The 15086-nt window shown below is 37.5% G+C and overlaps 1 protein-coding gene across 1 annotated transcript in view; it reads left to right on the top strand.

Annotated features, from left to right (window-relative positions):
• Positions 1–15086, top strand: part of RFTN2 (raftlin family member 2) — an 84952-nt gene that overhangs the window by 27360 nt on the left and 42506 nt on the right. The window contains exons 2-5 of the mRNA XM_082260713.1: positions 3890–4073; positions 7028–7139; positions 10037–10304; positions 14857–15060. Coding sequence (XP_082116839.1) covers positions 3890–4073; positions 7028–7139; positions 10037–10304; positions 14857–15060 — 768 coding nt within the window. The remainder of the gene's footprint in view (positions 1–3889; positions 4074–7027; positions 7140–10036; positions 10305–14856; positions 15061–15086) is intronic.

Raw genomic sequence — 15086 nt, 5'->3', positions numbered from 1 at the left:
AAATTCACGTCAAATTATAGTAGATACTGTATACCCAACATAAGAAATACATTTACATAAGTATTTATAATAAAAATCCAAAATAGATCTTTATTGTACACAAATCATGGGATTACTGTTGAAAGTGCTGTTTTTTCCACCTTAAGAAAGCTTGAGCGGCATTTATCGTCTGGCTATTTTATACTTATGCAAGCAAACAATTACATCTTACAGTACCTTGAAAAAAGTATTCATACCCCTTGAAATTTTCCATATTTTGTCATCTTACAACCGAAAATGTAATGAAATGTAATATATAATAGCTGAAAAGTGTGGTGTGCATTTGTATTCAGCCCCCTTTACTCTGGTCCCACTAACTAAAATCTAGTGGAACCAATTGCCTTCAGAAGTCACCTAATTAGTAAATAGAATCCACCTGTGTGTAATTTCATCTCAGTATAAATACAGCTGTTCTGTGAAGCCCTCAGAGGTTTGTTAGATAACCTTAGTGAACAAACAGCATCATGAGGGCCAAGGAACACACCAGACAGTCAGGAATAAAGTTGTGGAGAAGTTTAAAGCAGGGTTAGGTTATAAAAAAAACATCCCAAGCTTTGAACATCTCAGGGAGTAATTGTTCAATCCATTATCCAAAGATGGAAAGAGTAGGCTGGGCAAGGAGAGCATTAATCAGAGAAGCAGCCAAGAGGCCCATGTTTACTCTGGAAGAGCTGCAGAGATCAACAGCTCAAGTGGGAGAATCTGTACACAGGAGAACTATTAGTTGTGCACTCCACTAATCTTGTCTTTATGGAAGAGTGGCAAGAAAAAAGCCATTGTTGAAAGAAAGCCATAAGAAGTCCCATTTGCAGTTTGTGAGAAGCCATGTGGGGGACACAGCAAACATGCGGAAGAAGGTGTTCTGAAATAGATGACACTAAAATTGAACTTTTTGGCCTAAAAGAAAAATGCTAGGTGGGGGGGAAAAACACTGCACATTACCCTGAACACACCATCCCCACCGTAAAACATGGTGGTGGCAGCATCATGTTGTGGGGATGCTTTTCTTCAGCAGGGACAGGGATGCTGGTCAGAGTTGATGGGATGATGGCTGGAGCCAAATACAGGACGATATTAGAAGAAAACCTGTTAGAGCCTGCAAAAGACTTGAGACTGGGGTGGAGGTTCACCTTCCAGCAGGACAACGACCCTAAACATACAGCCAGAGCTACAATGGAATGGTTTAGATCAAAGCATATTCATATGTTAGAATGGCCCAGTCAAAGTCCAGACCAAAATTCAATTGAGAATCTGTGGCAAGACTTTAAAATTGCTGTTCACAAACGCTCTCCATCCAATCTGCCAGAGCGTGAGCTATTTTGCAAAGAAGAATGAGCAAAAGTTTCACTCTCTAGATGTGCAAAGCTGATAGAGACATACCCAAAAAGATTGCAGCTGTAATTGCAGCGAAAAGTGTTTCTATAAGTATTCACTTGGGGGGCTGAATACAAATGCACGCCACACTTTTCAGAAAAGAAAAATTGAAAACCATTTATTATTTTCCTTCCACTTCACAATTATGTGCCACTTTGTGTTGGTCTATCACATAAAATCCCAATAAAATACATTTACGTTTTTGGTTGTAACAGGACAAAATGTGGAAAATTTCAAGGGGCATGCATACTTTTTCAAGGCACTGTACCTTTCTGGTTCATACTGATAGAGATGGGAAATGTATTTTTGCTTAATTAACTAAGGCCCTTTCCTAGTTGATAGGAGAGAGACTGACTTATTAAAGTATGGAGAAAGTTTGACACATAACGGATGGATGACTTTACTAGCTTATGCATAAACAGCTAAGGATATAATGTAAACAGTGGTAATGATAAATACTGGTGCACCAGTAGGTTAAGGCACGCACACGGATTTATATGTCCTACATGAGAATTAATATAGAGGTTCATATGATTAAATTATAAATAAGATATTGTGAGACTTTTAATGGAAAATGTTTGTTGTTTAAAAACATTTTTTTTTATTTTGTAATAAATGTTATATTTTTAAATTATAGTCTGATTTGCATCTTTAAAATCACACCAACCTTTTTGTATTTAACATTTTGAACTAGGGATCTGGTACTCAAAGGCCAACTAAACAAATTATAAGATTTATACGATATTGACTAAGCTTGTAATACATCAGTTTTAAGTGTTTTATATAAGTGTGTTTAGTCTGTGTACAATAAAGATGGATTTTGATATTTTTGTTTAAATACTTACATAAGTGATCCCCTTATATTCGGTAACTATTATAATTGGAAGGAAAATTGGATAACAAGCGTATTAAATGTGAGTTGGCATGAAATAAATACAAAAGGGTTCTGGTGTCTATATCTAGCCCCCCTTACTCTAAATGAAATGCTGAGATGCCTTCTATTAAAAATTATAGAAACTGAAATATACCTGTAAAGTAAAGTGACATGTTATACTGTTTTTTGCGCATTTCCCTCTACCCCACAGATACTCATCTTACCCGCTACACTGTTTATTAGAGCAGCCATATTAGTCACAGAGAGACAAGCAACACCCCCTTAACTTGCATTTACCATGCTCAGGTCAAACTGAGCAATTCTCAAACAGTTATCAGTGGCGGCATCCTTCAAAAATATGCAAAATCTCAACGCACCCAGTCTAAAATGTAAAAAATATGGATGCTACTTTTTAATAGGAAAACTGAGCTGGGACAATACACACATCCTTGAGGAAATTAACTTCACGTCAAAAGCCCCCCCATCACAACAAATACCCCCTTTACATTAGAGTCCCCCTTTCACATCAGAGGCCCCCCTTTACATCAGTGGTCCCCAATCATGTCGGAGGCCTCCCATCCCATCAGATTTAACCCTATTCACCACAGAGACCCCTCCATTTCAGGATACCCCAAATAACAATCCCCCATCAAAGAGTTCCCTCCCCTGCTAAGTTACACAGGCCCACCATCACAGAGTCCCCCAATTACACACTCCCTACATCATAGAGGTCCCCCAATCCCACAGTCCCCTCTTCATATCAGAGCTCTTCTCTGGCTACAGCAATGTGGCAGAATTGAGGGGGGGGGGGGTCTGGAGGAGGTGGACTTCTGTCTTCTCCTGAATGCAAGCCAGCCACCATCACCAGAGGCACAAATGATGCTGTGCATCCTAGCCCTAGAGTGTCAATGGTTGTTATGGTGCTGCCGGCACTGCTGATCCAGGAAAAACTGGGTCTTGAGCTCACAGCACCTGGGGAACCCAGACAGCACCCTGGTTGAGAAACGCTTGTCTAACTTACAGTTCAGCTGTGTAAGTTATACTTTGTTAAGCTGGCTATAAACAGAAAAAGGCAACAAGATCTGTGGCACAATGATTTTGGTTCAAGCAGATGCTGGCATAAGCATGCAGGCTCAGAGTACCTGAAAAGTGTGCTTATTGATGTCAATACTGGATGCTGGATTATTTAAAATGTGAAAATTATTTACCCTTTCCCTTAGTGACACATATAAAGATTTCTAAAGTAAGATGAAAATCTGGATAGTAAGAAACCTTGTGACATGAGAGCATGTCTGAAAATATAAAACATATTTACAGAATTACTATATTTTTTACGGCAAAAAGTCTGCCAAATTGTGTGTAGAAGAAACAATCATACGGAACCACTTGCAAATATAAGGCAGAAATATACTTATAAAACAAAGTTGTTTACAAAGCCTTCTGTATGAATTGTTTAGTTTAGAGGTGTTGTTGGATTTAACACCCATTTTCACATAAGGCTGTCTATAAAATCTTTTAGCTGACCTCCATATTTCAAAAGGTTTACATTATTTTATGATTTTCGTATAGTATCCCTATGATGTTTTTTGCTTTTTTTCTTAGCTTCATTGAGCATCAATGCTATTAGGATAAAATCTTTACTTGATATTCCAAGTAAAGTGGAAGAATACTATTTAAGAGGCTATACTGTTGCTGCAGTCCATCCAGTTATTGTGTCTAGTGGTCGTAGAAGACATTTACCTATTAGTTACTTGTATCGAGTAGTACTGTATCGACTTAAATTAAGGTAAGTGACCTTACCACCATCTATTAGATCATATTTACTTTGTTCAATGTGGTAACATTTAAAGCTAAACTCTAGGCAGACATAAAAGAGAAATTAATGCAGTACTGCATTCATGATTACACTTTTAAATGTATAGTATTTTTTAAATGGAAGCAGTATAATTACCTGAATTTGACCTGGTATCAGCCTCTTGTAGTCCCTATACAGCAAACTGGAGTAGGAGAGGAAGATGCAGCACAAGGAGCCAAGAAGTATGTTGATAAAAAGCTAAAACAGAGTGACAGGGAGCTAAACTCATCTTTGAGCTGCTTCTCCTTTCACTGTCCAGTCACCAGACTGTCCAGAGTCCTAGAACAGCAACCCAGGTACAGCAAGGAAAAGCAACAGAATCCCAGGGTAGCAAAATGACCTTGAGGTTATAGTCCAGAGTCTTAGTACAGCAATTTGGGCACAACAAGGAAAACCAGCAGGTTTGGCAAGATGGCACAGCAAGGGCACAATACAAGGATTAAAGACTCTGTAGGTGTTTGACAGCCCTGGGCAGCTGGTTGGGTTAGCTTAATGTATAGAGATTCAGGCAGGATGATCCACAGGGTTTGGTGGCTTACAGGTTTCTTCCAGAAGGAGATTGCTGGGTCCTAGAAGAAGTGGAGGTCCGGGGTGACCTTGCTGTAACGTCAGGTACACCAGACAGCTCCTATCAAGAAGAGACGACAATGGGAAGCCAGAGTGGCACCGGGAGGAGGCTCCTGGGTCAAGGCAGGCAGAGAGAGAAGTCCTGTAGGCCAGGCTGAAGCTACAGGACCCCACAGGAAATTCCACAGCCAGGCAGCCTGACATGTAGTGACAGGCTCTGCCCACTTCCACTTCAGCTTCACTTTGAGCAAAGCTGGAGTTGCACCTTTCTGACTGTGGTGCTGATGAGAGGAAATCTGCAGCCTACATGTCGTAACTTCACATGCAAGCTACAGCATGGGGTCAGACTGCCAGGGAACATGAAAATGTAGACAACAGGCAAATAAAAGAATACAAGCAGACAATTTAGTGTATACAAATTGGCTGTAGCATTTTATTATTGTTTTTTGGATAGAGTAAGAAAAGATTATAACCCCTGCTGGTTTATTTTTTTGCCATTTGTGCCCCATTGGAGAGATTTGCCTTCACTTCCTGTCCCATAGCCAAAACAGGAAGTGAGAGGAAACCCCTGCAAATTAAGGGAATCCCTTGGGGACCCCTAGGCCATCAGAACTAGCATCCCTATTAGAATATTTCCCCTCTCTTACTGTTCTGTGGATAACCAAAACAGGGGCACAGAGAGCAATATAAACTGACAGGGATTTTAATCCCTCTCAACTTTATCCAAAACTAAAAAAAATGTTGTCTTTACTTATACTTTAAGAACACTCAATCATTTATTATTTAAATCCATCAACTTAAAACAGCTCAGCCACTATGACTCAAGCTGTATTCAGTACCAGCTTTAAACTTTCTTCCACTGTCTCCCTTTGAAAACATAACATAATAATGGCTGTGATAAAGCAGGGTAGGTGGGGAGCTCCACAGAAGTTTACCTCTCAGACGACTGGCCTGGACCTATGGAAAGGTCTCTTTATATAGGGACCTCCAAGGGTTCCAGAAGGTTCTTAAGAATCACATTACCTGTCACATGGCCCCATCTGTGCCACAGGTGCAACGGGGGCATTAAAAAGGTCATTCCACAATCCCAAGAGGGAAATGGGGGCCCAAGGGCAGGGTTCTCTTTTTTTCACACCAGGGATGGCAGCTGAATGGGCAATATTAACTACAGAGGCGCAACATCATAAGGAAACTGAGAGTTGGGTTGTGGAGTCCAGGAGAGAGAGGGACTGTGACACCTAAACACCTAAAGAAAATTGTACAGGTTTAAGGAAACTGACACTGCACTGACAGAAATTTGAAGGCTGTCATTACTGGTGCCCTTCTAAAATTTTTGATTGTCTCTGGGTTCAGTATTCCTGAGTCACTGACTTCAAACAAGAATGCCATTTTGACAGTCAGAGTGAAGTCGGCTCTCCTGAAATGCATACTTATTCCAGGTCTGTGACTCAGAATACCTAAAGTATTCGGGTTGGAATGACAGCTAGATAGCTAGTTGTCTAAAAGAAGAGAGGTCAGAAATGGCAACCTCCCTATTCTATCAGTATACAGTATATTGTTTTTAATAGGTCAGTCCACTGAATTTATCTTATCCATTACATTAACACATATAAGCTACTGACATATATGTTTTTATCACATTTTGGTGTGCGCTTATTTCAGTAATGTAATGCGTATTAATGACTTTTTTATATTATGTCTTCATGAATTATGTGGGAAAACACATAGAGATGCATGAAAAAATGCCATAAAACTGTATCTCTGTCCTTCTTATGTATTCAAATTTTAAAATTTGAGCTGGAACTCCTTGTAATTGAAACAGTGAGTGAGTGGAGCTGGTTTCTGAAGTTCGAAGATCTCTCTATTAAAGCACTAGAGATTGTCAAAGGGTAATGCAACCTGCCAGCAATACTAAAACATGCTACATATGTAAACTGTGAGAGAGGGTTTATATATCTATAATTAATATCAACAGCTATAGATGGTACAGAGACATCTTCTTTTTTTTTAGCTCAGAGTGCAAAAGCAAATAGCGCCTAAAAATGTTTATTCATGTGCAATAAACATACATACATGCTGCCATTATGAAAATGCCATACTTTGTTAAATGTTCCATATGTACAGGTGGGTTACATACTAGAATAGTTACAAATAAAATGTTATAAAGATCATTATATTATTATATTATTAATATGCTAAAATACAAAGTATAAAGATAACAGGATAATATAATTTTTCTAGTACAGAATAAAAAAAATAACATTTGGTTATTATGAGCTTTAACTACATATATAAATATTCATTTTTATTTTTCTCAGTCAACAAAATACTGCACACACAGGGCAAAAGCGAGCAAGCCTTGTTGTTGAGGAATGGATGTCAATGTATGAAGCACTCACAAACGAGGGTGTGAAAATGTTGATAGAAAAGGTAATCACTAACTTAATTTGCTTCACTTGATATTACATATTTGAAGAAGTTTTGAATATGGTAATCGCCATAGTATTACCCTATAAAAAAAATGACAGCGTATATATCGCTAACGCCTTTTTTTTTATTATAGTTTAAGTAAGGCATTTTTAAGGGCCTATTCTCACTTGCCCTTTCTGATGCAGCAAAAGCTTTCTTCTTTACCCTTCTGTAGCAGGGTATACAGTGTTGTTGCTAATAAGCAAATTGCTACTTTTTTGTCAATAGGCCCCTATTCTCGACCTCCTAGAGATTTATGTCTGCTGATCATGGTAGCACATGAATGTCACAAAAAATGTTGTCAAAAATAAATGTCATTGACACCCTAGCCTCTCATCTTTTATGCTGTAAAAGGTGGTGTTGCCCAAAGGTGAAATAACTTGATCTCTGAAGACTTTTAGTTCACTGGTTATGCAAAGGGAAGTTTTTTATAAGCTGAAATGTTCTTATTTGAAAGCAGTTTTTGTAAACTTTGGCGAAGAAGAAGGGTAGTTTTAGGTTTAGGCCTGCTTCAGAAAAACTGGCACCTTTGAATTTACAAATCCTGCCCTTATCTAGTTGTGGGGGGGGGGGGATTTTGGGTAATTGGCGCTGCCTCTATTAAATATTATAATATATAAATAACAACGTGATGTGTGTGAATGAAAGTGCCTGTGTAAATATCAATATACGCAATTAGGTAAATAAATAAATAAAACCAACATATAAAAAAAGGAATAGTATGATAAGACCAACATATAGAATTGATAATATATCCCAGTGATAAAAAGTGCAATCAAGTGATATAAAACAATTGCATTGGTGCTGGTATAAACAATCTAAAGTGCAAAATAACCAATAGTGCTGTGTGGTGCACAGAAGTAGAATTCAAGTGTAAGGGAAAACGTACAGAAAATTTGCAATAAATGTGGTAATGTGCAAAACAATGAGTATTATGGCAAACTGGCTAAAAATATATAGTCCAAATGGCCAGTAAATGATAAAACCAAATATTAAAACAACGTGAATAAAGTGGAATTAATGCAATATTGTGCAAAAAAGCAATGAATATTATAATATCTGGTTAAAAACTATATATATATATACCCCCAGGGACTGCCTTCAATATCCCCCTGATCCAAGAAGTTAAGAGCCAAGGGAAGGAGTTCCATCTACAACCGAATACCCGCCCTTTACCCCTGTGAGGGGTGGGTACATCTGGTTAGTAGGTCATTTACTAGGGGGATCTCCATGCACCTCACCAGTTGCCCACCACGGGGTCACCTGAATCCTATTTCATCCATTCACGGATCTCTTTTTCACAGACCTTCCTTTTTTTCCTGTATTCGGACTATCTTTATCACCATTACCGGCTACTAGGACTAAATATATAGTTTTTAGCCAGATACTATAATATTCATTGCTTTTTTGCACAATATTGCATTAATTGCACTTTATTCACGTTGTTTTAATATTTGGTTTTATCATTTACTGGCCATTTGGACTATATATTTTTAGCCAGTTTGCCATAATACTCATTGTTTTGCACATTACCGCATTTATTGCAAATTTTCTGTACGTTTTCCCTTAATACACTTGAATTCTACTTTTGTGCACCACACAGCACTATTGGTTATTTTGCACATTAGATTGTTTATACCAGCACCAATGCAATTGTTTTATATCACTTGATTGCACTTTTTATCACTGGGATATATTATCAATTTATATGTTGGTCTTATTATACTATTCTTGTTTTTATATGTTGGTTTTATTTATTTATTTACCTAATTGCGTATATTGATATTTACACTGTCACTTTCATTCACACACATAACGTTGTTATTTATATATTACAATATTTAATAGAGGCAGCGCCAATTACCCAAAATCCCCCCCCCCCCTTTTATACAGTCTTTTGATTGTAGAGTAGGGTAGGCTGCAGCCTTAATACTTTTTCATCCTTTTTATACACCCGTTAGATATCCATAGCGCGGAGTTTACTTCTTTCCAATTTCTTTTTTTAGTGTGTGTGATTTATAGAACTTTATGAAAAAGTTACTATTTATCATGGAGTATACTTTTGTATGCATTAAACACTGTCAACAAAAAGATCTTTCCTAAATTAGGAATTAAAAAAGCTAGCTTTTAATCACATTAACAAACTGCATCAAAGAAATGTTCTACTTTTTATTTAGTAAATATCCTAAAAGCTATGGAGTTATGCCTGTAAGTAAAATGGATGCAGTTTGACAGGCATTTATCAAATGGCCCCTCTTATTTCTATGGTAAACACAGGCTTTAATGCATACTGTTAAAGCTGAAGTTTAGTGAATTCTTTTTTTTTTTTTTCAAACAGCACCAGGGATCCTTCTTACCAGAGAGCACAAAGCATGTAGACAGAGAATACACCCCTGCCATGTCCCTGTTTACACAACCCATAAAGAATTAACACAACAAAAATTATTATTATAATTTTTTTTTTTCAACTAGTTTTCTGTATTTAGACTTGATGAAACATTACTTTTGGTCATTAAACAGTACTTTTTCTGCGCAACACATTGGCCTTCTGTTAACAGTGTATAGAGAGGCTGTATGTAGAAGACCAACTGGCAATCAAACATCCTAATTTCCTCAAATTGATTGTTAATTGGTAAAATGTTGTTTGTTTCTAACCTAAAACTGTTATATTCTTTGAACATTATAGATCATCCTTAATTTTCAAAGCATGTGGCCTTAAATGAGATTTAAATCTTTTTTAGCGAGAAATAAAAGTATTTGTCTTTTGAGTTACAATTTATGATCTGCTTTTGCACTATTTGTTCTAACTGAACATCCATACATATCTGATCAACCTCTTCAACCATATGTTTATGTAGGTCAATGAGGCATCCCGAAAAGGCATGAGATTTATTGGATTTCTAACAAAGCATTTTCATCAGACCACAAATACTTTGGCAGATGTAAAAAGTGCAGAGCAAAACAGAAATGGTACTGATGATATTTATAAAAATCGGAAAGAAGGAACTTTAAGTGGCCATTCCTCTGAAAGTGGAATTGATGAAGATATCCATCCAGGGAGTGAACACTTACAAGACTCTGTATTTTCTGATGAGGGCAGTTTGCATAAATCAAGAAAAAGTCAAGGTAAAGTCTACCTCTATTATAATCAGAGCAATGAAAAAATAACATTTACCACAACCACAATTTAAACAGCATAGATTGTAACATGTTGCATCAAGACCTGGTTGTTATGTGCAAATGATGATAGTGCTAACTTACCAGGGTCTAGGGTAGGTAACTGAAATACGTTTAAAAATAAGCATTCAATGGGGTCTCCATACTGATTGTGTAGGATATTGACTCTTATTTTTTCGGGTTGCAAAGTCATCCCCTCCAATTGGACGTATTTGGGAGCCATGTATTAGGCCAGCGCTTGAGACTGTGGAGTGTGTATTTGGCCAATGGGATAGATGTCTCCTGTTGGGGCTTAGTTGTGAAGGTCACCTTGGGCCCTGGGGGTATACTGCTATGTTAAAGTGGCTAACTTGATCTTCGGCCTGTTTAGGTTGCCAAGTACTATGGTGGTAAGATTTTGTTATCCTCATATATGAGGTTAGGCTTACCGCAACCATAACCTTCAGCAGGTCCTGACATCCTTACCATATGTGATGTTCTTTGTTTTTCTTTTTGTAAGTTTAAAATACAAAAACATACAAAAAATTAAAAACATCCTCAACTCCTGATTAGGCACACTTTACAGAGAAAGGACCTGAGGTCTGATAGTAGAAGTCTGTCACTTTTTATCAGTGATTGACTTTATTTCACAATGTTTGCCCCTTCCATTTAAAAACTAACTTGTATTCAGTATGTTATTAATATAACAGGGGTCATTTTTATATATAGTAATACCAGCACATATAGCTTTGAGCATAGGCTAATTTCAGTGGGATAATAAATATAGCAACTTTAAAAATCATTTAATCATTAGCTCTCAAAACACTGAATAACTAGTAATATGAGTTAGAAAATTAACTACACTATCTGCATGATACAACAGCAGTATGGGATTAAAACTGGTCTGCTGTGCTGTAAATACATCTGAATTTACAGTTAGTCACTGTCTAGCAAAGTCAATGTGTAAGGGGCACCTGTTCCTCCCAGGTCACAGAGCTGGAAAGATGTGGCATAAAGCCAGAACAAGTATATGTAGCAGCAAATTAAGGAAAAAGCTTTGTCAGATTTTTATTGCAGTCAGGGTTCCCACCTTCATGTTGATTCACCAGAAGGAAAATTAGGGGGAAATCTCGCTAGACTAATGGGAAATCTTTATCTTTCCTGCCCAAGCAATAAACACACCTTTTGAAAAAGTGCCATTAATACTAAAAATATTTTTTACCAGGTGGATCATTTAGTGATTAGCACTGGCTAATAGTAGTATAGTAATTAAAAAGGTATTTTCTGCTTAGTAATGATCCCCTTGCCAAGTCCTTTGCCAGAAAAATCATACTACACACTAAAACATAGTATGAACACTAATGTAATGTATTTAATGTAATTTCCCAAATGAAGTAACAACATAACACGCTCCTAAAACCAACCTTTTTTTCAAAGGGGAAAACACCATTACAGTTTATGGGATTGCCATGGCTATGATAGTCATATAAACTGAAAAGTATTAGACAAAATAATTAGAATATACAGTATGCATACCTACAGTAATTCTTCTCAGTTGCCATTGGCAAGAAAGTCTTAAATTAGTTATAAAATCATCCATGTTCAAAAAGATCTTTATTAGGCTTAGAAAAATCTTACAAATTGATGATTAAAGTAGAAATATAAGCAAAACTTTTTTTTCATTTTGGATAGAGCAAGGGAGGATAATAACCCCTTTCAGATTATTATTATTTTTTTTTTCTGCCATCTGTGTCCCATTGAGGAGATTTCCCTTCACTTCCTGTCTCATTGAATTGGAAGTGAGAGGAAATCCTTGCAAATTAAGGGAATCCCTTGGAAACTCCCAGGTCACCAGAACTAGTGTCGCTATTGGAAGATTTCCCAGCTATTACTTTTCTGGAGACAACCCGAAATGTTGGATTTTTTCTTACTTTCACTTTCAATAATGGTAAACAAGACAAATAGAGAGATTATATCTCCTTAACAGGGGCACAGACAGCAATAAAAACCTAATAGGTGTTCTAATACCTCTCCAATCTATCTTAAACTACAAAAAAAAGACCACAGGACAAGATTATGATCATTTTAAATAACCTCAACCAGTTCAAAATATACTCATGAGTGGCTTCAGCGCCATAGTAATAAGCTGTGCAGGCTTCTAAAATTATCATCAGCAGTGGAATTTCAAGGAAACAAATGCCATGGGTTCCTGAATTCAGCTTTAAAGCATGTGTGTACATGCTGGCATAGTAAAATCTACAAAGTCTGAGTAGCACAATCGGTTATATGTTGATCAATAAAGGGGTTTAGTACAGTGAATGGGAAGTGCTCGGTAAAGTAAATGGATAATGCACAATGAAAAAAAAAAATGCACAGTAATTTGCTAGTAGTAGTAAGTCATATTCAAATGCACTTGTTCTGTAATGTTCAAAATGTTACAGTAATTAATTAAAAGACAGTGAATTGAGAATGGGAATATAACACTAGCTTTTTGTCCTGTGATCAACACTCCATAGTCAGGCCAGTAAAACCCCTGTTTATTTCTCACCATTCTGTGTTCCCATCCCCACGCCAGTCCCCTCCACTTAAAATGAATCAACCTCATTGCTATGTAAAACTGAAAAAGGAAAAATTGGAATCACCTCACATATATATATATATATATATATATATATATATATATATATATATATATATATATTATCAACTATTTATTTAAATATGTACCTGGAGTTTCTGCTTAACAGTTTATATGTTACACAGAAACCTTATTGGTTTTCAAAGTTTACAACAAATAGTATGTTTAATATAGGAATAAATATCTATTTCAACACGTGTCACGTAGGTGACCTGCATCAAATATATTATGAACATTATTGTAGAGAAAGAATCACTATTATTTTATGTACCTGATGAATGGATAGGTAATAGTCTTTTTCTGGAAAAGAGAGAGATGAGGGCGCTCCGGTGGGGGTGAATGACCAGTCCTGAACAGCAGTGGGGGAAAGGCACTTCAGGCAGCACTTATGAGAGGAGAAGCAACTAAAAGGTTTATTATAGAGCACAAGGGGTTAAAAACACTTACAGGATCGTGCTTAAAAGAAGACATCTCGTAGAAAAGTCCTCATGCAAGTCGCTTGTCCTTCATCTTATCTGCGGGGGAGAGTGGACAGAGCTGTCCAGCAGCTGTCAGATTCCCGGATGTGCAGAGGCAAGAAGTCGGCTCCGGGTTCCGGATCCACACTGGAACGCACAGGGCCAATGTGGTGTCAGATGAGGGCAGTGGGCGGTAACGCGTTTTGGAGCATGCGCGGCTCCATTGTCAGACCCACTGCCCTCATCTGACGCCACATCGGCCACATGCGTTCGAGCGTGGTTTCCGGAACCCAGGTCGCCTCATCGCCTCCTTGCCTCTGCACGTCTTCTGGGTATCGGACAGCTTCTGGACATCTCTCTCCACTCTCCCCTGCAGATAAGAGGAAGGACAAGCGACTTGTATGAGGACTTTGTTTTGGTATGCCTTCTTTTAACCGCGATCCTGTGGGTGTTTTTAACCCCTTGTGCTCTATAATAAACCTTTTGATATAGCACTTAGAGAAGCCTTTCTCTCTTTCTAATAGTAACTTTCCAAATACGAGTTTAAAATTGCGAGTTGGAAAACAAATAGGTACAGGCGAAGTAGTATGTGGTAGAAGCAAAGATAATTCAAAGGTAATACTGACATAGATTTCAAAGAAGAGCGGAAATAGCAGAAAAGAAAGTAGGTGTATAGAACGGTGAGTAAGGGAGGACCTGTGCAACCAAGTCACAGGGAAACGAATCTAGCGACCTGCTTTGTTACATGGAAAAAGGGACCATTACCTTCCCCCACATCATCTATGGAATTTTACTTTACAAAACATTTTTAATGGGAAATATTAAGTATGGCCCTAAGGTCTTTTGTTAGATACTGTGCTCATTCACAGCACAATGACAGGTTCTCTTGACAAGCCAGCCCCCATCCATCAGTGGTTATGTTCCCCGTGCTTCCCTGCTACTCTGCCCATCTGTCAGATCTCTGAAAATAATTTCTGTCTTGGCTCCAAATCAAAGCTTATTGAAGGTAATGGTAAGCTCTAACTCCCACATAACCACAGTTATTTACTTACCAAAGTAGGACAGCTGTGGCCTGCCCCTTGTTTTCATCAAGGTTCCAATTCTCCTTACTGCCCATGCCTGTGCAGTAAGCTCTCATAGACTTGCATAAGACTTTCTTGTGAGCATTTTCAGTCGCACACTATGGCTCTGTACATATAACTTCATTGCCAGACTGTGAGATGGGAGAAAGTATGTGGTCCTTTTCAGAGACTTAGATATCTGGAAAGTTTTGAGCGGTAGTTCCCCAATCAAAGATTTTTGGGGTTAGTGCATTCATGCATTAAAATAATGCAATATGTTAGAAGGTCTAATGCAAACCAGTTAAAAAAAATACAAAATAAATAAATAAAAATAATCTAAATGTTGCTTTCCTTTTGTTCATTAGGAAAAACATTATATGCTGTATTTAATGCTTTGGATGATGATCTAGCATGCTACAAATACATTGAAGGTAACCTCTCTATGAAGGTCTGTAGAAAAGGCCCAACAATCAGTTCACTTGAAGCTGACTGGCTGGAAATGACAACATTTTATTATAAGCAAGGCTTTTCTTTAATTGATTCTTTTGTTCACTGGGAAACATTACGAGGTAAGTGTTTTTCTCTTTTACTTTCT

Source organism: Pelophylax lessonae (assembly GCF_965119305.1).
Source record: "Pelophylax lessonae genome assembly, chromosome: 6".
NCBI classification, from domain to species: domain Eukaryota; kingdom Metazoa; phylum Chordata; class Amphibia; order Anura; family Ranidae; genus Pelophylax; species Pelophylax lessonae.
Note: the sequence above shows the minus strand (reverse complement) of the source record. Positions and strands in the feature narration are given on the sequence as shown.